Raw genomic sequence first — 26,249 nt, 5'->3', positions numbered from 1 at the left:
TATTCGCCTATTATTTAAATGTGAACATAATCATCGCTACATACATATATATAATCACAATTTGTATATTGTAATTTATTAAAATGTTTGAAAATATTTTTATTAAAATGTTTATTGCATATTTGCATAATTTATTGTGTAATAATACATAGTAACATAAAAATATGATAAGTTATAATAACTAAAATATATATTATTTCTTCAGGTATAGCTAGAAGCGCAATAAGTGCGAGTTTACGGTATTCATCAACTCATTAATATAGGTGATGAGGAGCTGCTAAGGCGGAATTTCTGCAGCAGACAAAGTACACAACAATACTCTAAGTAATATACTCTAAACTTATTCTTGGTGAATATTATTATTCGCTTATTATTTAAATATTATTTAGTTCGGAAAAAGTCGAGTATAAAAATATACATGCTAATTTGTACTTGAATTAGATTGAAGTGATTATTTACTTATTATCTGTTCTTTGCAAAATGTTGCATAAAATATTTAAAGTATTTAGTAAAATATTCAATACAATATTAACAACATTTAATATTTATAAATATTAAAAGTTTTTTACATATTTATTATTATTTTATATAATCAAACATTTTCTTGATTATTTTTTGTCTGTTTAGATATTTTCAGAGATAAATGAATAAAAAATCAATGTGTGTAATTATTATTTCTTAAATATTAATTATTTTAAACACAGCTCTAATTTGAATTTACTTTTGTGTGTTATAGATCAGCTTTGCAGATCAATCAAACAACAACTCCACTGCTGCATATCGTTTTGGTGAGTGAATATAATTTGTCTTTAATTTTTTATTAGAATGATGGATCTATAATACAAAATACTCTAAAAATTAATACAGTGTAAACAGCGTATTAATTTTATAAAAATTTTATTTGCGTATTTTCAACATATTTTAAATTATGTATACAATTATGTTAATTACTCGAAGAATGAAATTATATATTATTTTAACAAATTTAAATTAAATTCTTTTTGACAAAGCCGCGTAAGATTATTCGAAAAACGTAAATCAAAAACATGTTTCAAAAACGTTTCAAATACAGAATATGTCGATTTGTTTGCAATGTATTAATACATATATGAATTGAAGAGCATTAAGAGATAAGGATATTATACGAGGAATAATTTGTTTTTATTTAACATTTGAGATATTTTTAATTAATTTGGGAATAAAATAATTTTTTTATTTATAGTTTTATCCTCGTATATATGAATACAATAAAATATTAGAAATTTTAACCCTCAATAAAGAAAATTACATCAATATAATGTTGTAAAGCATTGTAGAATTATGTATAATGATATTATAAATATAAACATAAAAAATGAATAATTTTATAGATCCATTATTTTAAAATGGGCAGACTAGGGCTTAGATTCGTCGATAGATATTTAACCTTGGAATATATTTTATGAATAATAGATCAGAGCAAAATATATTGAGTTATTTGGAAAGTTTACAGAATTTCTTTTTATGACAAAATCAAAAATAATTTTTATATGTCCACCTTTACTCAGTCATGTATAAGTTATTAAAGATTGCCAAAGACAAAAACAACGATAAAGATAAATCTAAACATAAATTGTTACAAACTTTGCGAATAACCCAATATATTGATATCATGAATAAAGTACGAGGGCAAGTCAGAAATTATCCGCAATTTTTTTAAGTAAAACATAATTCGGATAATTTCTAACTTATCCTAGTATTTATAAAAATTGTTAATGTACGGGAAAAAAGAATTTGCTAGCGCAGTAAATTTTGTGTTATTATGGCAAAATTTGTTATAATTTAAACAGTAAAGAGATTTGTTAGGAATATTAATTTTATTTTTTGAAAATAATTTTGGTAAATTTGCAAGTTATATCGTTATTATATATGAGAAATTGATTTTTATTTTGCCATCAAACTTTGTATTTGCAACAATTATTATTATATATACATTTTGTTGCAATAGAAAAATGCAATTTTTAGAAATAAATTATTTTGTTGTAATAGTAAAGTAATGTGCTTTTTCGAACAAATATACTTCACAAAATTGATCTATTCTTTCAACAAAATAGATTTTTCTGGTTTACCAAATAATTTGAGAAACTAGTTATCATAGCGAAATTTTATAACTATTACATCTAATATGTGCAACAGCAACGACGATTTTGCTGCAATAGCAAAATTTATTTTTCCGTGTAAGTGTGTACTTTTATTTCTCTTTTCTTTTTCCTACCGTAAATGGTTCATCTTTTAATATTTTTCCAGGGTTAAATATTATACAAATTGGCGTAGAAAAGCAAAAATAAAAAAATTTTGAAATATATACGTACATATTACAAATATAAATTAAAAATGAAAAGGATTTGTTTTACATAAATGTAAATGAATAAATGATGATATAAATAATAATATTTACTTTATAATATTTACTTTTGCTATATGCAAATTTCTTCGTAAATCTTTCCTAGTCTACCTATGCATCCGTGGTCCCAAGGCTTAATTGATTCCTTGGTTGAGCACGGAAATTCGAAGTTCGTGGTCCCATTAATAATGGTCGAACACGGATCTCGAAACAACGCTGATACGATCGACCATTGAATAATGGTCGACTATCAACACAAATTTTGGACGCAACTAGCGGAAACTGAGCCAAGCTCTGCGCTAGTATCCTGCATAAAACGATGGTCGTTCTCGGTTTCTCTCTGTTGAGAAATACGATTTGCGTATGAAAGTACATTGCGTACATACGCATGACATAATAATATAAAATTATATGGAATTATATGAAATCACCATTAACCTTTGAACGCTTATCGTCCTCGAAAAAGAACTTGCAAATTTTTATGGGCGAACTCGCGATATTATATTTTCATCCTCACCGAGTGAGACTTAGAGAGTCATTTTGCAACAGAGTAGGATAATTTTGGGTGGGAAATAAACACAAACTACAATTTATTCTCATGATTATCGTAAATCGTAACACGCGTTCGAATAGGACAATTTCGGGAGGGACATAAAATAAATATGAACTGTAATTTCAGTCTTTAAATATGTACATAATTTTGTGATATACGTATATACAATTAAAATATATATTTGAAATTTCCGATAGTCATTTATTTATATTTGATATTTATTGCAATTTTGTTATTAACGAAATCAAATATGTAGTAGATTATATTTTAGTAAATGATTTAAGCGGAATTTTCGTGTGATATCTATGTTGTTTGTTGCTTCGCTTCATGAATATATTTTTGATATAAATTTTCGGCAGCTGCTACCTTAGCACTATCTTTTCTCAGGCCTTGTCCTAAAAATATTAGAATATGCTCAGTAAGTAAAGTGTCAGAGCAATGTTGGCAGATTGACAGCAAATTTTTTGCTAATTTGTGAACATTGCTAAGATTTGACTATCTGGAGATATCAAATTAATAAATAAAATCAAACTAATAAATATTTCTAATATTGATTATATAAAAAGATTCATATCATAAATTATCTCTCACGCTTCTCTTAGGATGTAACGTGTTTTGTTTTATTCGATGTATTAATATTTTCTTACTTTCGCGACTTAAACCATAATTTCTAACTAAACTATTTGATGGTAATATTGTATGAAAAGGGATACTAAGGAAACAACATACCAACTCCAACATGACCTAAAGCTACGCATTGTGCTGTATACATAAACCCTTGATTTGTTCTCAAGTTACGAATACAGTACTCTGGAATAGATTCTCCTTTCTCGAGGCAAAATTTGTAGAGCTTTTGCGACGCGTTTTTCAACTCGCCTTTATTAAAAGCCATTATCTCTAACATCCTAAAAAAAGTATCAAACAAAAGGTTAGACAATTTTCTAAATGTATATCTTTAAAGAAGTTAACTATTACTATTCTCATACTCAATTTATTTTGTTATACTTTTTTACGTTATAGGAATTATTTTCTAGAGGATTATTAAGACAAGCGTTGTGTTATCTAAATTTATATCCTAATTTATAGCTCGCATTACATTTATTGAACTTACTCCTCTCTGGAGAAATCCGATAATCCGCAGATAGACGATGAAAGTTTTAAGCCATCCATCTGACGCTCGGCTACCATCCACAATATTTTTGCCGCCAATTCGTTTTTGGCCAGATCTTGGGTTTCGGCACAAGACATTGCTGGCACATTATCCAAACTAAGTTTAACAACGTATAAAGAAATACTTGCAACATTTTAGACGTCAGGCTTATAAACAACAAAAGAAAGTTATTAACTAATAAGTGATTGCAGTATTATCGAATGAAGAAACAATATTTAACATTTATGATTGTAAATAACAATATTCTAATGTTTATGTAAAACATAAATTACCACGAAATCCATACAGATCACCATTTATCACATATAGATTCGATTTCGGTTTGTAATCGTATTTGATTGACACTTTGCACCGTTTTGCATATTCCTCAAGAATAGTCAACGGTGACCGATGACTTACAGATGTTACAGAATTGTTTGCAATGTCGTCCTAATGTTAAACATTATTGCAAAATATCAAGAATAATTTTATATATTGTAAATTAAAGATATCTTTAGTTAAGATAATATGATAAATAAAAACGTGTAAGGAAAATATTTATTATATATGAGTTATAGGAAATTCATTTAAAAAAATTTTTGTTGCAATATTCCATGCATATATTATTATGTTTTTTTGCAAGTATATTACAAATTTAATACGTAAGCATTATTACCTGTAAATCATTCTTCATAATTTTTACATCATCATCTGTTTTGTTCGCCTTGTAAACGTCGGTTTCGTTACATCCGCTATCGAAATTAATCATCAGCAAACTATCTATATTGCTATCAACATTTGACTGAATTTCTGAGTCATCTTCTAAAATAATGAATATTTCAAGTTAATTTTATTATTTATTGCAAAATAAATTTTTTATACGTACTAGACATGTCGACATTTTCTGTATAGTCGTGCCAGTCTCGTAGTGCGTCATCGGCCACTTTTGTCCATCCTTCTAAACTATTTTGTTCTGCTATTATTTTTGTCAACCCTAAATTACATAACGTTATAAATTTCTTTCAAATCTCTGCAAGCATTTCTATAAGGTTCCATTTTTCACAAATACTATATTACTCACTTTCTTCGGAACTAGCGTCGATTCTTTTATCACGACTATCTTCTACATTCGCCTTGTCTGATTCCCCTTGGGAATTGCGATATTTATATGTCGAACTTGTTTTGAAATGTTGAACGACTTCATCGAGTCTGGGAGGTGAATTCAAATGATATTCTTGACCGGGGTCTTCCTTCTCGCGTCGAATAGATTGTTCACTATGTTGTTGAAACTCTAAATCCACTTGAATATCCTCGTGAATATCATGCATAAATTGCGTTTCAATATTCTCGGTGGCTTCGGGACGCTCCGAAACCTGGGAAAAAGTATCTTTTCATTTAAAATATCGAACGTGTTTCAATAAGCGGAGAATGTGCGACTCTACGTACATTTGTTTCTTCAGCGAACGATTCTATATCAGATACCATCGAAATCGTCGCGTTAGATTCCCGGGAATACGGAGTATGGAATGAGCTAGACGTGTCTGCAATATCAAACAAGTGTGAAACATCGCAAACTAGTTTAAACTTTGTTACACGTTGAAAGTATCCAATTTGCAATTTTTAAAATTTCTAAAATATATTTAAAGACCGAAATTAGATATAAAATTATTATTCATGATAATTTGATGAATAATTTCGTGTTATAATTGAAGGTATAAGCGGCTATATCGGGTTTAATAAATTAGCTCGCGCGCTATATTATGATTTGCGTCGTAAATATTTAAATAACATTTTTACTTATTAAACTAGATTGACAATAATGATTGCAGACGATAATTTGGTCAATAAGTCCATGATATAATTGAGAAGATTAATAAATATAGGTCGCGTATATTACGTTTGTATGAAAGATAAATTTTCCTCATGAATAAATTATTTGTGTACCCCATTATATCATATATACCATTAATTTAATAACGCAATAATTATAATAAAGTTAGCCAAGTGCGCGGATGAATTATGCATGCTATTTACATAATTAGATCACGCTACTGTAATCATTAATTTGAAGCTTAAACTCAGTATTTTAAACATGTTAAATTGTGAAACGCGTCGAATTATAAAAGAATCAGAATTCTTTGACTGCCAATGTACACGCCACGATCCATATATTATGTAGTCTTTCGCTTGACTTAACTTTTTACATCGCGAGAAATCGCATACCGTTTTCTTGAGTGCAAGGCGTCTTGAGCTGCTGCAGCAGATCCTCCGCCCGTTCGATCACCGTCTCCATTTCGCAGAGAAGCGGCGCCGCGTTCGGAAATCGCCGTGTGATCGTGTCCCAAATGATCTCGGCATCCTCGACGCCGTGCAGCGATCTCGGTGGTTCCAGTTTGCCGTGTATCGCCGTATCAATGAACGATGCGCTTCCGTTTGACATTCGAAGATCCTTTTCTTTTTGCAGATCTGTCCGCGATGTGATAAATATTTCGAAACGAAATCGATGCGATGAATCAGCCGAGTTACGCGCGAGCGGTTTTACATTTTTCGCGGACTGAAAATTGACGGATGGAAAATGTCAAGAGATAAACAACGTAGGAGCGCGTTGTTGATGTCGCGCGCAATATCGCGCGCAATATCACGATCGCGACGCGACGAAGCATGCCTTCCGCAGTATAAATTTATCGGATCGTGCGAATGAAAGTAAAACAGACAATATTACTATTAATCAGAAAATAGGAACATCTATTTTGAAGTCGAAAATGTGAAACAGAGAATCACATTTTATATTTTATAAGAAATATTTTTCGTTCTATTTATGTATTTTTATTACAAGATTTTACTTGTAAAAACAAATGCTGTAATATTCTTATGCATATTTTTCTTCACATTTAGAGTTCTCTTTTAAAGCATTTCCGAAGGTTTTTACATTGATTCATTCTGCTGCAGTTGATGTACAGTCGCTCTTGATGTAGTAAACTTTGTATGTGAAAGACCTACGTGATGACGTGTGTTGCTTCAAAAATCAGCTCAAAGGCAGGCAAAGAGTCGAAAAAAAATCCACGATGTGGATTTACAAGCTTAAATTAGGGCGAAAGATGAATAGCGTTGCATCTCAAGGGATTGAGATTAAAAAACATCCCTATGGTTACTTCGAATTTGAACGAATGCAAGCAGTTTATTTAAGTAATATAAAAGTTTATGGAGATGTTTTTATATATGTGAAAAGAAGGGGACACATAAAATAATATTTTTCAAGCTAGAGTTACTTTATGACATTTTTTCCTTAGAGTTTTCATTTTTTTTTTACAAATATTTCTTAAAATTATGTAATTATACACGACTCTATTAATTATCTTTTCTCCAGGGTATGCCAACTATAATAGTTAGATTACGATATTGTTCATTTAAAAATAAGAATTTAATGAAAGAGATAATTCAAATGATCTTAGAAGTTCCAACGATGAGTAGTTTTTTTGGCTGCGATCATCGTCCATTGCTCAGGCTTACATGCACGTTGAATATTATTTCTTCATATGATTCTTCATGAGTGAATTTATAGTCGAAGAGAAAATTGTGCTCGGAGAATGATGAATCAATACTTTCGACAGCTGATCTGCTGGGTTTCTTTAACGCGATGGTATTTTATTAAAATTATAAACACGGGATTACAATACATCGTGTAACGCGTAATACTTGCTTAGAAACGTCGTTGAATCAAGGCCTCTTTGATTCAAAACTCTTTACCATCCACTTTTTTTTAACTACATGTGTGCGAGCCAGTTTGTGCTACGGCATTTTTTTTTCGTGTACGTTCTTACATACATGCATTATTACTATATTTTTCGTAATCGTAGGACGCATTCTCGATTGAGCGCGACGTGGAGTCGAGTCTTATAAATTTCATAATGACTACATGCTCCGCGATTTGAATTTTTCACTCGTCGAAAGAAATTAAACTCGGTGCTGATTCGCTCGGTGCTACGACAGGCGACGACAGGAACGACTTTCCATGTATGTATTTGTTTTTTAACGTCGAGTCACATCGGCATTTTATGCTGGGGAGATAATATAAATCGTCGTCTTCGGCAGATAGAAACGATACGTTCCACATTGTTTATTACGTCGATTTCCGTCGTCGAGGATCTTACGCGTTTATTTATTTATAGACAGATTTATCGTGAGAGATCTGCAAGAACTACCGAGGATATATAAAAAATTTCACGAAACACATTTTTCTTTTTTTACTTCTCGCGGTACGGCCTCATACAAAAGGAGAGAATCGGGAGAATTTCCTTCCGTGAGAAGTCCGCCTCGTCATCCATGAAAATGATTTGCTACTTCAGTCTCGCTAGGTAATAATAGATGGAGGCGCGCTTAAATTAATTTCGAACTTTCGATATGTTAGAGCAAATTTTTAACATGTTTTTTTAATATATTGCAATCGCGCGGTTAACACATCGAGGAGCCTGGCGTGTGCCACAGTTTCGCCTCTGACGCATGCTACGTTATTCGCTAGTACGTTAGTCGCATCGGATTTCCCATGTCTTATAACATACAGAACGTCATATACTCGAACAGTTTTTCGTATTCGGGTAGAAAGAGACTTATAAAACTTTATGAATAAATAATAACTGCGGCAGTATTCGTAGGTAGACGATGTCTTAGGTAGTGAATTATTCACGGAGCGATTCATGAGACCAGCGAAAGATATCTTAAGGCGACCAGCGTCTCCGCGAAAATTTTCCAACTTTGTCAGGGGAATATATACAAGTTTCCAAAATACAATTAACATCAAAAAATCTCGAAAATTGCAATAAATTCTAATCAATTCTAACTTTACAGTCGTTTTATATAAAATTGTGCAATGTATAAATTATATTTGGCCGTCGACCGAAACAGTGGTATAAGTTATTTTTTTCTTATTCGACAAAGAAAGTTTATAAAAGTAAACGATATCAAATTTAGTTGCTTTATTGTGGTCATTTTCTACGTTTTTAAATGTATCTAAAATTTTATTTTCTAATTGTGTTTTACATGTTAAACTTTTTTATTTTTGACGACTTATACCGCTATTCCGTCCAATAGCTCACTATAAATTCGTCTCCATCAATTTTTTCTCAAATTTTCTATTAAAGTATGCGAGTTACAATTAAGTAAGTTATGTCTCGTAAATGTACATTTCAAATTTGGACCACACTGTTTAATTATTTTTTAACCTGACTTGTAATCAAAGTTTGACGCTGGACCGCGTTAGGATATCGCCAAGGAAGATTTTATTTGTATCGAAAGGTCGTGATCCATCTTCGGTGATGGTGACTTCGAGGATGCGCATATGCGAATATTGAGTTTGCGCGAGAGATTTATTTTCCGATTGTTGATACGCTTACTTCTATCACAGTATACAGACGTACGTTAGACGCGCTTTACCATACAGTGTCTATAATAGGCTAACGCGTGGAAATTGCGTCCATGGCGCTTGCTTAACACACTCGTAACGGGATTACACGCTCCCTCGGCATTCGATTAGTTACATATAGGTTACTTACGTCTCATTCAAGCCACGCGTATCGATACCGAACCTAGATTATGCGAGTTATCTACGTATCATGCCGTTTTCCACAAATCACTTATGAAGTTTTACGGTATTCGAGAATCGTGAATATAGATAATGTAAAAAATGATTGCTGAATCGACGTGAAATAAAGCTGTATCGGATCTCTGCGTTGTCATCCGCAGCGAGTATTAATATACAATAATATAATATAATGCAGATAATTTTTGAGGGTGGCTACACTAGATTTGCATCAAACAGTAATGATTACATCACAAAAAAGTAATAAAACATTTTTTATTTTATAGCGTAAAAGAGTAATTAGATAGCTAATCATAAATTAATTTTATTTATAGCATAAAATTTTTTTAATAAAATTTTTTAGAACATTTTGTGGATGAGGAAAATCATATATATTGAATTCTTCATACATCTGGGTTAGCAAATTATAAATGCACGATGATATTGACATTCAATAAAATCCTAACGTTACGACAAGTTTAACAATCGGTATATCTCCGTAATAAGAAACTGTCTAGCCTAGTCACCCTAATTGGAAACAATGCAGTAACGTAAACGGAGCCTACGGCTAGTTCGATCGTAAGTGAAGAGAAGATCGAAATAGACAGGTGTGATGTGCAGAGTCCGATCACAACGATTTTCGAGATAGACGATGCGCGACGTCAATGATGCACTTTAATCTAATCGCGATTAAACTCTTTATCGGTTTTCTCTCGTATTACAAAAACGAAAGTGGCGTTGCCATTAAGCGGGAATCGTTGGAACACGCAATCAGGGGATCAGAAAGGAGTACAAATAAGTACGCTTAACCGTTTCCCAGCACAGCCTCTTCGCGTATATCATTCGCGTATCACTTCCACGACTCTATGCTGTAGTCTTTCCTCCCGTCGGTTGCGTCGCGTCATTCACGCAGCTATCTGAAATCACGTCTCTCTCTCTCTCTCTTTCTCTCGCGCGCGATCCTTAGCGTTCTTTTACTCCGTTCTTTCATCTCGTTACCTTTATCATCGTGCCTCGTCGTCGCGTACGTTTATGACATTTGTTCGATAAACCGGTAGAAAGTGCACTCAACGGAAACAGCGTATTCTACCGTTTGCTCAGAAGCGTCGCGTATGCGTAAAAACGCCAATTTCGTCCGCTCTCTTCGTCCATTCGCGTGAGTACCTTTTTATACTCCTAAATCGTGTGTGTCTAAACCTACCATGATACTGCGGTGTTATCGTAAATGCCATATACGCGAGCGTACGAGATGCGTTTACAGCCGCCTCTCGTCGGCACGCGATCCATCCTTGTACGATGAATCAACGGCAAGCTAACCATCGATCCCTCCCTCCGGTCTAATGAATCGAACGGAAATCCGCTTATTCACAGCAAGCCGATCGTTATGATTCGATCAGAGGAGCAGAGAATTCGATTACACGATGACGGAATGCACTTTCGCTTTCGACCAAGTACTATCCTAAGCACGTCTCATACGCTCGCTTCTATGTACTTCGGATATATTCTACGGGATTTCGTACGATTACTGCGAGAGTATGTATATGTGTATGTGTGTGTATGTATGGCGCGTGTAAACATGCGTGTTGTGTGTGCCTCTGGGATGGGAGTGTCTGGCTGCCGTACACTCCGGTCCATTACTTCGCGGATAGCGGAAAGTTCGGGAAAGAGGGTGGAGTAAGGGGCGGGAGGGGGCCAGAGCGAGGTAGGCATTTAAAAATCATGACTATTCACACGGTGGTCTCGATATTGGCAATGGCGTATTGTCAACAAATACTGTCCTTCCCGTAATTCTCCAGGTACATCTCCTGGGGCGTGGCTAGGTTGTAGCGGCCGCTCAGTCGGCTTCCGGTCAAGCCGTTGTTGTGATGGGTATGATTCACGTGGAGATGATTGACGTTCAGGGCGACGTTCTTCTTCTTTTTGCGCGCTTTGTGCCGGTACAAGCAGTACTTTAGGCAACCGGTGGCCAGCAGCAGGATCAGAAATATGCCCAGGGCACCGGCGCCCACCGCCACGTAAAGCAGAGTCACTCCGAAACGATACGAGCAATTGGCTTCCTCCTCGTCGAAGCCCGAGGGACAGTGACGCACGCCGTCGCACCATAGAACTGAACTGATGCATGCCTGGATCTCTGGACATCTAACGAGAAAGGGAGAGAGAAAGAGATGAAAATTAAGAGATGTCTCGAGAGAGCAGTTTAAATAAAATACTATTACTCTTCCACATCATGGTTTCTTTCAAAGCAAATGATAATTAAGAAGATTGATACAGAGATTGAGAAAAAGATTTTTTACTTTATATATTTGGATAAATTGGATTTTTCGTAACGTACTTGTACGGGCAATCATCCACGGGTAATATCGCAAATGTGTTAGCGCCCGCATTCGACGTGGTGGGCGCGTCTGGACGCCGCTTGGAGATTGCGATCCACGTGACGGCGTAGAAGCCGGGTTCTCTCTGGAGGAACTCGACGACGAAACTGCGTGCGTGCTGCGCCATCGCCACGCTCGCGTTCACCGCGCTGTAATTCCAACCACCGGAGAAGAAATCGACGGTCCTGGTCGTGTCGACGCCACCCTCCGGACAGATCACGCTGCGCTCTTTCGTGTTCGCGGCCGAATAGACGACGATTCTGTTCAAAGTTGTGCACTCTTCGACATTGTCGAGAGTGATGCTATAACCGGCGGTTCTCAAGTATAGAAAATTGATGCGCGCGTCCTCGGGCTCGATCAGCCACGGCTCGTTCACACACTGCGTCGCCGTGAAATCCTCCATATTCGTCAGGATTTCCTCCACCGCGGCCAAGCTGGAGATCACCCGCGGCAGAGGACTTCTGAGGGATATCTCGCCGCTGGTACCGCGCAATCGTCGCTCTTCGAGCTTCGTCGAGCACCCGTGCTCGCTCGAATCCGCGCCCACGGGAACGAAGCGGTATTCCCCCTCGAAAAAGAAGTCCCGGTAATCCTGGGTGACGTTCATGAGCGTGACGGTGAATCTGACCTCCACAACGTTTGACGTCAGCGTCCGCACGATGAGCTTCTCGCTCATATTCGAGCATAGACAATCACGAACCTGTGAACAGAAAATTGCACGGATACGCAAGGATCAGTTAATAATCATCTAAAAAATAGATTTCTGAATTGCTTGCAATATAGAGAAATAAATATATTCAGATATTTAAAGTATATTTTTTTTGATGATAATTTGAATGGAAATAAAATAAAAGATGAATTAGACTGCTCTACTAGATCTAAATAGAAATTCAGACTTCTGATAGATTTTACGAGGTAAAAAAAAAGAGAGGTCTTATTGCGTCATACGTACGAGTTCGACTCCTTGCCAAGGATATTCAGCGATAACAAGATCAGCCATGCCAAACTTTTTGATGTCCGCCATGCGCCGGTCGCACGTCCATCGGTTCACCAATGGGTCCACGTAAGACGCGCAGTTTTTACCGCCGAAGGAGGCTTTAACGAAAGACAGCTCTATCCTGTGATCGGGCTCGGCCTCGAATCTGTACACGCAGCTCAGATTCTGCGCGCCGCCGCGACCGTAGAAGAACACGCTCTTCGGCGACGCAAACTTGCCGGCATTGGACGACAAGGGGGAGGACGATAAGGACGACGTGGAAGACGTGGGCGAAATCGACGATGCCGAGACGAACACGTGGTTACACGAGACGGCTTCGTGCACGAACTCGTAACGCAGGACGAAGCTTATCGGGTAGAGCGCGCTACCCTGACGCAATATGTGCTCCAGAGTGAGATCGCGGCCGGTTGACACGTAACTCTCCGCGAGGCTGCACGGCCGCGTATGACGGCTGCTGTTACGTAGCAGACTGTGATCGCATAGCCGCGGTATGTCGTCCTTACAGAACTGTCCCATCAGTGTAATGTTCTGCAAAATTATTACACAGACGTGTCAAGATAGAAATGCCGAGCATTCGGTTATCTCGACGTAAATTGACATGAATTTTGATATCTTGATGGTTTTACATTGTGCAACGTAGATGTTAACATTTTCGATAAATCGTTAATCAATAATAATTATCATGTCTTTAGGCTTCAGAGAAAAAAAAAAAATTTAACCGAGTTTTCTTTTACAACCATTTTTTTTTTTACAAATGCGACATTTGTCCGCGGAAGTGAAATATTTCTTCTCTTAATTTGTTGAACTTACATTGCATTATTAAAATAATAGATTTTATACGTACCTTTCGGCTGGCGGTGAGTTTGTCTACCGTGATATCACCGTCCCATATCAAAAGTTTTGCATTGCAATCAGCAGTAGTGTCGATGCTCGCAGCAGCTTCCACGCTAGCGGCGTAATATTTGACGAACGATAACCAAACAATTTCGTTGAGCTTCCCTTGAAAATGATAGCGGCAGGTGGTGTTCGGTGGTAAAGAATGCTTTGGGTTTTCCAGAATCCCCGATGAATTCTCATCACCGGATATATAAAAATCGCAATTTTCGTTCTCTTTCACAAAACTCCGAGATTTTTCGTCGACGAAGATCACCTATATATTCACAAATATATAATGCGTAAAGAGAAGATCTTCACAATATTCTTAATTTTTATTTATTTCGATAAAACGCCACGCTCAAATAGCTTACATTAGTAACATCGAAATAATCATAAACAATTAGATTTCATGAATTTGGCAATTTCTAATAAAATAATTTTCAACTTGTAGCGATACAATTTTCTAAAAAAATATTACAATACTCGCGAAAATTACCTGAACTTCGAGCTCAAATCCTGGCAAAAAGGATAGTGGAACCGGATGAAACGGATTGTCGTACGGGGATGTATGAAACTCCAGCAGCATCGTATTGTGGCTGCTGACGATGTCTGGTACCGCATCTCCTCCGCACAGTCTTACGAGCACTCGGTCTGAGGTTGAACCACCGTCATATACCGTCAAGTAATCTTGCACGACGTTGCACTGATCCCACACCCTTGTGAAAAGCACGCGGATTTTACTTGAAATTCCATCCACCGTGTTATTTACATTTGTCTCGCTCGCGTATATTCTATCTCCGTGCATTCTCCCTTGCATTGTAAAAACGTGCACGCGGAAAATTATCGGCGATACATTAAAGTTAAGCGAACGTTTCATCGCGGTTTTACTAAGTATCGATTCCGTTAACATTATCAGCATTATTGTTAATGTACCTCAGCACGCGCTGACTCCTGTCGTACTTCACGACCTGGTCCTTAATGTGTATCTTGTGACTGTTCCGTTGACTAACGGCAAGTAGGGCGCGATGACCCACCGGCGCGCGGTTTTGCTCCACCCGATAGTAACAAGTGACATTCCTGGGGTAAACTCCGGGATAATTCGGCGACTGTAGTCGACAAGCTCTAGTATCGCATTTGGTGAGGACGCGATCGCAATACGTGCCGTTCACGAGCTCGCCGCGCCATGTGGACATACTGCTGTTCCCGTATCTGAGATGCGCCTCGCTTCTTCTCAAGAACTTGTACGACAGCTTGAAGTCGAAGTTGTAGCCGATACCCTACAGACAGAAAAATTCTCCGAAATCGCGTCGTGCGACCGTGTAACACTAGCTGCACCACGTTTCTTTTATTTCCCGTAGAACATTTTCAGCGCGAAAACTTCTCAAAAGTGGCCCGTCGTCAAATTTTTTCACAGACGTTTCCCGTTTTAACAACCATTTCTACTCCATGTTTCCACTCTACGACTGATCTATCATTTGTGGATTAAATAGCGATAGCAATAATTAGACAGCAATAATGTTTCTCAAAAATTTCCTAAAAAAAATTAAGTATAATAAGAATTAAACTAGAGACTGCTTTTGTAAAAGTACTAATGCACGAGTTCCATATTGCTGCAGCGAAATTGTAAACAATCAGAACGTGTATCCCTCTGAGCTAATACAATTTCTTACCTGCTCTGATAAACGTAGCAAATATAAAGTCAGATTGATGGAAGGAGTTTCGCTGTAATAAACGGTGTAGCCCCACGCGCTGCCACACCATTGTCCTCCCGTCGCAGGGCGACCTTCCTCGCGAATAGTCATGAAACCATCTGGACATCCTTCCGACGTAAAGGATTGAAAGCGGCCGACCGTGAAGGTATCAAAAGTTAACTGTAACACCGGCGGCATTATTCTAAAAGTTATGAACCAGCGAATATCCGCGTGCACAGTCGACCAACTGGTTTTTTTTGTCGGGAATAAAACTAAAGATAAAAGTTAGAATACAGTTATTTTACTGACTCTTTGCGATAAAAGCAAATATTTCTATTATAATCACGTTAATTATCCCGCAGCTTTATATTTTAGCTTGCAAAACCGACAATGAAATGAATAAATCATGAAGCGAGAATTTTTATAAAAATTACGATAATATAAAGAGAATCTAAAAATATAGCACGCACTTTATAATATAAGAATTATATATTATATTTTGTTAACATTAATTTATATTGTTTCGAAATTTAGCTGGGGGAGTTTTTTAAATTTTTATTTAATCATCATTTATTTTACACATTTTTATTGTTTGAATTTAGTTGTCGAAATATATTCGAGCTGCTTTGTACTGTTGACCGCGACTCGCGTATTCCAACGACGTAAACATCAATTCTATTATAGCAGCGAGATATGATAATCGATGTGTCAATAACAATCGGGATCGAAAATATACCCGACGGAAACTTGAGTTTGGAATCAAGGATTTGAGGAGTAAGCATATTCCGCGATGGAGGACGCGATGTTTACTCAGCGCGGGAGCTGATTTAATTTCGCCAATAAACGCGATAAGAATCGTAAAAGCCGGGGATATAAATTATTATCCGGGCTCCGACGCGGCGGGTCGGCCCGCTGTCGGCTCTCGTGACAAGACTCCCACGCTGGGCACACCAGTCAGCATTATTTTCTACAACTACATCATTTCTATTCCAACCTGGACTAGATCCCCGAGATCGGATCCGGCGGCAGTGAAGTTTAGGTGACACAGGAATGGCAGTCGATCCTCCCTCGGCCGGCGGATCTCCACTCTGTAGGTCCGACCGACGTCACCGTACAATGTCCGATTGCAGGCTAGAATATATTTGCTGTGTGACAAATATGCTTGGGAAATGAATAGCACAATATTAACGTTACGGGTCACATCAGCGGCGTGGCAAAATAACGCGTGACCGAGAGAGAATTTTAACGGCTAACTGCGCGTGCAGTATTCTATGCTCTATGCGAAGTGTACAGTGTCCGATTGCAGATTGGAATGTTTTCATTGTGCCGCTGATCGCAGAAAATGTTGGAATACGAATAGTCCGGCTTATAACCTGGTGAGGTAAAATATTGTTTGAAACAAGATATTAACTCTTAACTATTTCCGCGCCGCGTTTCGTATATCAAGCCGCACGAAGTCTGGTGCCAAGCCGGAATGTTTTTATTACGCAATTATTATGCGCGGAAAATAAATCCCGGGGCATAATTATCCGGATTATAGCACGAGGTGATAAAATAATATTTTATAAAGTATGGACTTTTAACTTCTCGCGCGCGATGTAATTTGTACACCGATTTTATAAATATTTATATTACATTGAGCTTATAGGTCTGCTGCATTTACATATATATTTACCGTTTATTTATATTACGTTTGACTTTAACAATGTGGTTAAGGAACTCTCGTGCAAGATACATCAGTACAAACGCGTAAATGATAATAATGCTGATTAAAGATTCTGCTAGCACATCTTGTTCCATAAACTATGAGCCTCTGAACTTGGAGCACACACATAATAATACATAATTATTTAGAATCGCGTATACTTTAATGCGGGATTTGAAATTCCATAAAGGAATTGAATCACAAATACAATAATTTGCACTTTATTCTGCGATTCTATCGAAATAATGCTGCATACATTATCGAAAATTAAAAATTCAAACGGATGAAAATGCGATATTTGTATAACATAATTATATTTGAACTCCCCTTCCCCACAAATCGATTAAATTTCGTATGCAGTGTTAATTGCAGCAATAATGAACGAGTAGATTATTTACCCCATTCAATTATTTAACAAAAACTATGTCATAGTTTGCGTTTCTAGCGCAAATTGCGGGCCAAAGCAAATATGTATGAGGCTATCGTATAGATATATATTAGAGATATTATATTGTATTTTCCATGGATGAACTGTGTAAAGTGACGTGATACAGTTTTGCTTTTTACACGAATTGAACTGAAATGATAATACAGCTAAATAATTACTAGCTTGAAATATTATCTGCTCGGATGAGTGAAAACTTCGTTCCTGGTTTAATATGACGCAATTTATACTATTGTGAATGCGTGAGGGGCCAATGCGCACTTGCACATTTAATCGAAATCATTTATAATTACTTTCCTGCTATTTTTCATATCGGTTTCCACAGTAAACGCATTTTACACTTAATTATGAATTTGTCCACCGTGGATATTTGACTGTCCAGTTTAACTGTCCAATTATCACCAACTGTCCAGTTGATAATAATTAATTTTACCCGATGGAGATATCCTGATGCAAAATTTACGTAAAGCTTTTCAAGTTTCGAAGATACGAGAGAGCACGAGGATTATTTCGTGGATTTCTGTTGTATTATTCAGCCGTTGCACGTACATATGTACAAATTCAATAATAGAACCGCAGCATAGTAGAATTTTCCCACGCAGGAAATGACCGACTAGGCGGAGTTATTTATTATCGTCCGAATTACGTATTAATAAAGACCATCTTTGAAAGATGATGGGAGGGAAAGAGAGAGCGCGACAGAAATGAGAGAGAGAGAGGGAGAGAGAGAGAGAGACAGAGAGATATAGAGAAAGACCCCGGCGTATCGATTCGCTCCGGCGCGGCGACTTGCTTTGTTCGACGTCTCCGTACGTTCGCGTGAGTACTCACGGGTGCAATATCTCGGCTCGTCCGACTTGTCGTCGCAGTCATTCTCGCCGTCGCAGTACTTGTCCTGCGCGACGCAATGTCCGGTGGTGCCGCATTGAAACTCGGACGGTCGGCAGAGCGTCTCGCTGCTGATGCTGCTGCTGGCGGCGGCGGGCACCGACGTCGGGCCGGACGTCGATGAGCTCGACGACGGCGACGGGGATTCTGGTGACGTCGCGCCGGAGTAAATCGCGTATCCGCCCGGGTATCCGGAGTAGTCCGACGACGAGATGCTGGGGTGGTAACTAGCCGAGCCAGCCTCGATCGAGGCCGCGATCGCGGCTGCGATCAGCAGCAACCGCCGACACACCAACATGCCCCCTCACCCTAGAAGCAAACGAAATATATAATTAATTAAGCGAATAATGTAAGAATAAAAGGTGGTAAAACATTATACGTTGCTCGTTAACTCTGCTTTTATCGCGCAGTCGTAAAATTTACATAACGTTTAATTAGATTTTCTTAACTTTAAAATCAATTTTATATTCTAAAAATAAGTTAAAAATAAGTTTCATCTGGATTTTTATTTCATAATTTTTTAGAAAAACGTTGAAGTGACTTAAATAGATTAGTGTTGTCTTGTCGATTAAGTTTATTTCCGTCCACTTTTAGGCGGTAAATGAAATTATAAGTAGATTTTATTCGGAGTTTTATCACGAATTATGAATTGTCGCAGGACGTGCTTTGGTTGAATTTTCATCGATAAGTCATTGTATCGGAATAATATATGGGACCGATTTATAATACATCTTGCTAACTTCATCTAATATTGGTTTGCACCAGATATCTGCAGTTTCCGATAGTAGTGGTAGTTCTGTAAGTTCTTATCTGCGCAGAGTCCACAGACAATAGACTCCTAAGGGCTCTACAAATTGTCAATAAATGGCAGGAACTATCAGGCTCTGTCAAGGACGAGAAAGTTTCTTTCATTTTAGAAAAGAAAATAGCTCGCGCATGAGAGAAATAATACGTTTTCAGTCTTTTAGCATTTGTTGCATTGATACTGTTCTTGCTACAAAGGCGCAAGAGGAAGAAACGATACAATTCAAGATCTTAAAGAAGTAAATTGATATTGCGGAAAGACCTCGGGAAAAGTCTCGAGACCTTGGATATATTCATCGGCGGGGGATATTCTTAAAAAGAACTGAATAAATAGTCGTAATATTTCACGGCTTGTGCAGGTGTTGCTTCGGACCGTTCTTCCTAACGCTTTTTAGTGACGGTTCTTTTACAGCACAGCAAAGCCCTACTTTCTGTGGTTACATTTTTCTTCCGCGTGTATGCCTTGCGCGTTGTCTCAATTTCGCCGTGTAGTTTTTTTGTGCAGTAATTAACGCAATATTTTCTTACCGTTAGGTATCAAGTGCACTTCAACTCTTTGAATCATTTTAGAAAGAGAGAAAAACGAGAGAAAACCACTCTAGAATTTATTATACCTGAGATGTTTTGACATAATAGAACAGTAGGATGTCACACATATGTGGAAATATGTCCGACACTTTTCCGGGATTTTCCTGCTTTCTTATGCGCTCGGCTTGACGATCAACCGAGTCACCCGATTCCATGAGAATAAAACGTTCTCCGCTTTACTCTCTTTCTCTTTGTCACAGAGGATGTCGGACGGGACGTGCATCATCAACATTGGTTCGCTCGATTTAAAATCTTCCCTGCTGGCGCTCCATCTCTTTTACAACCGGACCCTTCACTTTTCATGAAGGTTTATCCATTTCGCTCGGGTCTTTCCACTCTCAAAGTCGCGTACCATCATTCAGATACGATTTCAGCGATATATCACATCGAGACGCTAACTAGACGCATTTTTTTGCATTATAAATATTCCTTAATCAATTTTACGCACACCGAAGATGAACGACGATAAAATATTTAGCTTTTACGTTTTCGCGTGCGTTTGCACTACTTGCTCCTTGATTAACAAACAAATTCTATCCGCCGCGACGTAAGACGCTCGCGGCGCAGTTTCCAAAACACAAAATGAATACCGGCTTTAACTCGTTAAGACACCAAATACAACTCTGGTCGGAGATTCTCGTGGAGTGTTTAGAGAGAAGTGGATTATGCTAATTCTATTCAGAAAACTAACTCCTCTTACATGAATGGACTCTCGCCGGTTCTCCCATTTGAACAAATGTACCGCGGATCTATTAATTCGTATGCGAACGCGCCGCGGATCGATACCGCGCGAGTGCTGACAACAAAGTTCACCGTCCTTATCCACGAAAGTTGATAACACGACGCACGCTTAGAAAGCAAATACGATGCCGACGACGATACTGCTTGCGAGATGCTCTCGTCTCCCTAACCGCGCGCGTGTACACGCGGTAACGCAGGATCCATCGGTTTCCATCATGAATAATATCCATGCTAATGCAACGTCGTCGCGCACGTCGGCGCTAACGAGCGCGACACGACAGTGGCGGAAAGAACGCGGAATAAAAATCTGATTTTACCAACAACAAAGTAAAAATAAAAGGTCGGACGTTGAGCGACTACACGGGGGGAGGGCCGCTACGCGAGCCGTGGGGTGGTTGGGTCGTGCGCGCGCGGAATACGGGGGGAGGGAGAGGGTGGAATCCGCAATAAAAGATAACTGGATTCAAGTGCGGAGACTGCGTTGCACGCGCACGACAGTAAAGGCTCTGTTTATTAAGTAGAGAGGAACGGAATCTGGGCCAAGCCCACGAGAACATGTAGAGCGGCGGGCAGGCGGCGGAATATGGTAATTCGCGGGAGGGCTGCGCTGCCTCACTTTCACAAATATACACGCGCCATACGAGTGTCACTGAAATTGCACACACGTGATGCTTACGCCAACGGCGCGGTCGTACTTGCGGAAAAACAGTTTACGCCGATCGGTTACTTGAAATTATATCACGTGCCGGGAATATCGCGAAACTGTTTCACGCTACAAATATTAAAGGATATATATCAGCAAAAGCACCATTCGAATGCCATTGAACGGCGCGCTGGATGGATAGGAAAACGTATTTCGTGCGTGCAGCACATATTGAAATAAATGAAAACTTGACATTAAAAAGCGAAAAAAAACGTATAACGAAGATAAAAATTTGAAAAAAAAAGATCCTTTTTTTTTTTCAAGGAAATATCGCGTTTGTTTAGGAAAAACGTAGGAAACGTGCTTGCCCGTGTTTATTTTCTACCCTCACGAATGACATCTACTTTTATGTAAGCGCGAGTCGAGTCTATTTAATTCAAGCCGCTTGAAATTACATACATTGCGCTCACGTTGCAACCATCGCCGAACTTATTTAAACGCTTAGCTCGCCGGAAAGGAATTTTTTACGAGCGGGAGGTCTCGTTTAGCTGCCCCCTCGATTACTGTAACGTCCGCAGGACCCGCTCTGCGGCGCTCTTAAAAATCGGTTCTGACCCTTATCCCACGATAGGCACTGAAAAAGTGGTCTTCCGCCAATCTGGCATGGCGAAGTGGAGGGAAGACCCGTGTTAAATTGCCCGTGCCGGCCTGGGAAATTGGGTCGATGCACGAGAAAATCGACTGCAGATTGAGAGAGGGAGAGAGAGAGAGAGAGAGAGGAGTTTCCAACATCGAGGATCGAGCTGCGCTTCCAGCGATGCGAAATTGGAGCTGGAAATCGTGGCGCAAGAAGCCGAAAGGGATTCGGGAGAGGCGAGCGAAGGGACAGAGCGAGAGAGAGAGAGAGAGAGGGGGGGGGGAGGGGAGAGAGAGAGAGAGTTAGAGTCGATCGAACGAAAGAGGCGCGCTGCCAGGGATCGACGATTTTCGCGATCGTTCGAATTTTCGTCCATCAAACTGACTGCGTTTCGATGGCTGGCTGGCTCCCCCTTCCCCCCTTGCCACCCCATCCACTATCGTTACGCTTGGTGTTTAAAGTCGAAGAAATTGGCGCGGATCAGGGACGAGAGCGATTTCGGCGTAACAGCCAAGTAGTAACGGCCCTCACGCTCCGATTCGGCTTTATACGCCGTCGTTACCGAAAACGCTTGCATCTATTCAATAAAGCCTCGCGTAATTTAAGTTTTCGTCTAAGCGCACGCATTACGCTCCCGCGAATACCTTGGATTTCTCGTCTCGGATTTTCCTCACGCTCCGCAGCTTCGGTCTGGATGCAAGATCTCCCGATCTGCGGTACCCGATGCAATTCCTTCGAATAAATGTATAATAAATGCCGCGATGTGTGCAACTAGCGAGATTAACTATCGAGCGCTGGGAAAGATATCGTGAATCACCCGGTAATCCGCGAGAATCACCAGCCATTCGATTTTTTATTAGGAACCCACCGTGAAACTCCTCTTCGTGCCTGTTTATCGTTACTCTATAATTTTCGAAAGCGGCGCAAAATACGCTTCGCGATTGCGAAAGAGGAGAGAATTCCATGTAACGTGAAATTTACTTCTTTCTTTTCCCCGTGCGGGAACAAACTGAATTGCAGCCAGAAGGTGGTTGAGGGGGACGGTCGAATTGGCAGGAGCGAAGCATGGCGCTTACGTGGGAACTTAAATTACGCAAATCGTCATTGAATAGACGTAAATGTTCGGAGGCTGCATGTAAATTCGAGTCGAAGCATTACAACTCTTGTTCTTATAAAAGCTCATTGGTATGTACGTTCGATAGATGTGTAAGGTCAAGTGAAATAATTGAGAGTTTTTTTATTAAATTAAATAATAAAGCGATATACAATTGAGATTTTTAATTTTGGTGTTTTATTTTGATATTTTTAATTGAGGGGTTTTTATATATAATTGGTGTTTTAATCATTCTCTTCAATCATTTTTGACATATAACTCTTATTACTCAATATAATAATATGTATAATATTTTTAGTATTGAAAAATCGTTATCTCCTTTATCGAATAGTTTTAATTATCTCACTTAATTTTCTTAATTAATAAATGGAAATAAATTGATAAAGCGTGAACTTTATTTTATATGTAAATGAAATAATGAACTGCTAGACAGAAAAGCAATATAAAATTGTTTTTTATTTTGAGAAAAAAGCTATCAAAGTTAGTAAAGTTAATTTAAAATTCAATCACATTATCATAGCATTTTTTAACGGTTTGATAATGGATAATATATAAGTCGATAAAAATCGAAGCTTCAATAATATTTTACTTTCTTTTTATCGCTCTGATAAAAAGAACTGTCGCGAATTTCATGTACGAACGAGTATCGAAAGAGCCGAGTTTATTGATGGACAATTGTCTCGATTTTTAATACGTCCGCGCGAAATTTTAGTTTTGCAGATGCAATGAATTGGCGAATTAGAGTGAATCGATAAAGTTTTAGTTTCACAAAACGTGTGTAAATTAGTGGATTAACGAAGTGCGCGAGTGCATAGTAATCTAATATGCTATATGATGATTCATAAAGCAGAGGAGCAACTGTGAGCAGAAAGCGGTGATCGGAGTAGAGTTAGCGGTGGCGACTAACGAGTCGATTAATTCATAACATATAATAAATCAGAACTTGAAGGATTTTTACTTCAGAATTAACAGGAATCAAGTAGAATATTTTTTAGATTGCATTATTTTCAAAGGTGACATTTTGTGAAACATTGGACATTTCAAACATCATTGGTTTTAAGTGTGTTTACTTCCACGGTACTTTTCGAAAAGCGTGAAAAACGTAAACCCGCGGCAAACAAGGGCGACCGGATACGACAAGAGGAGTATTTCCGCCGCGGCTCTTTTTCATCGGACAAAAGCGCGTGTCCGCTTAAATCGCGACCGAAAAATCTCCTTAACCGAGTTTCGAAGAATCCGGCAGAACTTGACGAGCGGTGCAACGAGTCGCAGCGATCAGCCTGTTGCTTTTAGTGTCTTCCCCGCGCACACGCCTTTACCGTTCGATCCGTTCCGCGTTCTGCGTTCTCGAGACAAAGAGCCGCGAAGACAACGCGCCTGTCTCTTCCCGAAGCGCGGCTTGTTTCCGCCGCCGCGTGTGTTGCGCGCGCGAAGTACGAAAATCAATATCCATTTCCATTCGAAACATCGCACCGGCCGTATCGCGGTGTCTTCCGGTCGACGGTTCCCCAGTACCGTCGCTCGCCCATTTCCGAGGGACTTTCGAGGGACAGACGGCGGTCGCCGAGGGTCGTTTCCTTCCTTTAGCACAGATATCCGGTAGTTATTCTCGGATATGCGGCCGACATTCAGATTGCAGAAACATTCATTAGTACATTTGTATATACAATATACAATATGGATTTTTTTGCAACTTTTGATTTTGATTTTTTATGTCCTAATAGATGATATGCTGCTTTTAACTTGCGACTTTGCTGCTGATTGCGAGTATTTTTCACATATTTTCGAGATATTGATTTTTTAATTCCGCCTGTCTAAAGAGGAATATGTTCAAATAAAAAATAGAGATAAATTCTCGCAAGATATACCGAATCTAGTGTAGAATCTTCTTCTCGATGCGGTACGAAAAAAAGAATAATGTCGTTATACAATTTATTTATATACGATTGATATTTTTGTGTTGAATACGACTTCATGCAGTAGCGAATAATACGAACGTATCACGTCCAAAAATACCGGATATAGAGGACATATTTGAGCGTACAAGGGATATTTCCAAGAATATCCATCGGGCATCTACTGTGCCGGTCCGTGGTCGAAAATCGGCACTTCGATCCGATAGCTCCCATAGATGCTCATACCTGGCGGTAGGCCGATACGGTCGCGGCCGGCTGGCCAGATCCATTCGATCCGGAATAGTCGGCATTCAGTGCCGGCGGTCTGTCCGTCCGGACGCAACGAAGCCCGACCGCATATCTGGTTCGACTACTTTGTCGTATCGTGAGCTGATCCGCGAGCACAACCCCGACGATCGACGCTGCGGATACAGAGAATACGGTGTGGGCGAACGTGTCCAAAAGCGTGTTCAAAATCGCTGTTCCTGCAGAAAAGCGCTGAATGAACAAAAGCTGGTTCCAGCTCGAAGGGCAGACCGTCTAATTTCCGTAAAAACGCTCGCGTCGCTGGAATTTGCACGATAGCTCATTGTGCCGCGTATCCGTGTAGCGGTGGGAACCTGGATACATCGATTTGTGAGATGCGTACAAACATGGCGAGACCCAGAGAAAAAAAAACCTCTTTCAAAGTCCGCAGAGGAAAACAAATTTTTCCCAGGGGAAAAGAGAACAATTATCTATTTTTATAAAAGTATTTTTGCTAATTCAGCTGTAGTTTTGTAGTTACGCTATTATTGCGCGTATTATCGCGATAACTATGGGAGATTACTTGTTCGGCTTTAGAAGTGTTATATTATGCTGATAAGATTTAGAACTAGGATGAAACCGAGTATAATTTAACAGCTTCGAACATTCGAAATTAAATTATATTTAATTATTCAAGATTTTGCAGAATATATTATTGTGTAAAATCTTATTATATATCTTATTTTATACATATCTCATTATTCGAATTATATATATATAATGTATGAAGGACGTAATATATTTATAAAATAAATTTATATTCTATAGATGAGAGACGCGCGATAGAGCTTAAATACTATAAATAAAAGAAGCGACATTTCATATTGATATCGTACAAACTGATATGCTCGTATATGTGATTTTAGTATTTTAAAACCACCGCTCG

The 26,249-nt window shown here is 38.5% G+C and overlaps 3 protein-coding genes across 3 annotated transcripts in view; 1 reads left to right on the top strand and 2 right to left on the bottom strand.

The window, feature by feature from the left end:
* The window catches only part of Snp (Snipper), an 82,751-nt gene that overhangs the window by 357 nt on the left and 56,145 nt on the right, over positions 1-26,249 (top strand). Inside the window, exons 2-3 of the mRNA XM_012364862.2 lie at positions 206-324; positions 737-788. The gene's annotated coding sequence lies outside the window, so the exon portion shown is untranslated. The remainder of the gene's footprint in view (positions 1-205; positions 325-736; positions 789-26,249) is intronic.
* On the bottom strand, positions 2,366-6,665 carry LOC105671001 (uncharacterized). The gene is made up of 9 exons (XM_067355024.1): positions 6,310-6,665; positions 5,533-5,627; positions 5,168-5,459; positions 4,973-5,080; positions 4,763-4,908; positions 4,380-4,536; positions 4,048-4,186; positions 3,666-3,841; positions 2,366-3,331 (listed from the first exon to the last, which is right to left on the bottom strand). The coding sequence occupies exons 1-9, from the start codon at positions 6,524-6,526 to the stop codon at positions 3,240-3,242; spliced, it is 1,422 nt and encodes a 473-aa protein (XP_067211125.1). The 5' UTR covers positions 6,527-6,665; the 3' UTR covers positions 2,366-3,239.
* Positions 7,704-26,249, bottom strand: part of LOC105671024 (uncharacterized) — a 53,027-nt gene continuing 34,481 nt past the window's right edge. Inside the window, exons 2-10 of the mRNA XM_012364856.2 lie at positions 18,579-18,944; positions 16,592-16,728; positions 15,577-15,777; positions 14,840-15,183; positions 14,403-14,622; positions 13,875-14,180; positions 12,986-13,558; positions 11,994-12,733; positions 7,704-11,800 (exon numbers count right to left, since the gene is read on the bottom strand). Of these exons, the coding sequence (XP_012220279.1) occupies positions 11,425-11,800; positions 11,994-12,733; positions 12,986-13,558; positions 13,875-14,180; positions 14,403-14,622; positions 14,840-15,183; positions 15,577-15,777; positions 16,592-16,728; positions 18,579-18,933 (3,252 nt within the window). The 5' untranslated portion in view covers positions 18,934-18,944 and the 3' untranslated portion in view covers positions 7,704-11,424. The remainder of the gene's footprint in view (positions 11,801-11,993; positions 12,734-12,985; positions 13,559-13,874; positions 14,181-14,402; positions 14,623-14,839; positions 15,184-15,576; positions 15,778-16,591; positions 16,729-18,578; positions 18,945-26,249) is intronic.

The sequence above is a fragment of the Linepithema humile genome, chromosome 5 (assembly GCF_040581485.1).
Source record: "Linepithema humile isolate Giens D197 chromosome 5, Lhum_UNIL_v1.0, whole genome shotgun sequence".
Taxonomy (NCBI): Eukaryota; Metazoa; Arthropoda; class Insecta; order Hymenoptera; family Formicidae; genus Linepithema; species Linepithema humile.
The sequence above is the reverse complement of the archived record's forward strand: the minus strand, read 5'-3'. Positions and strand labels throughout refer to the sequence as shown.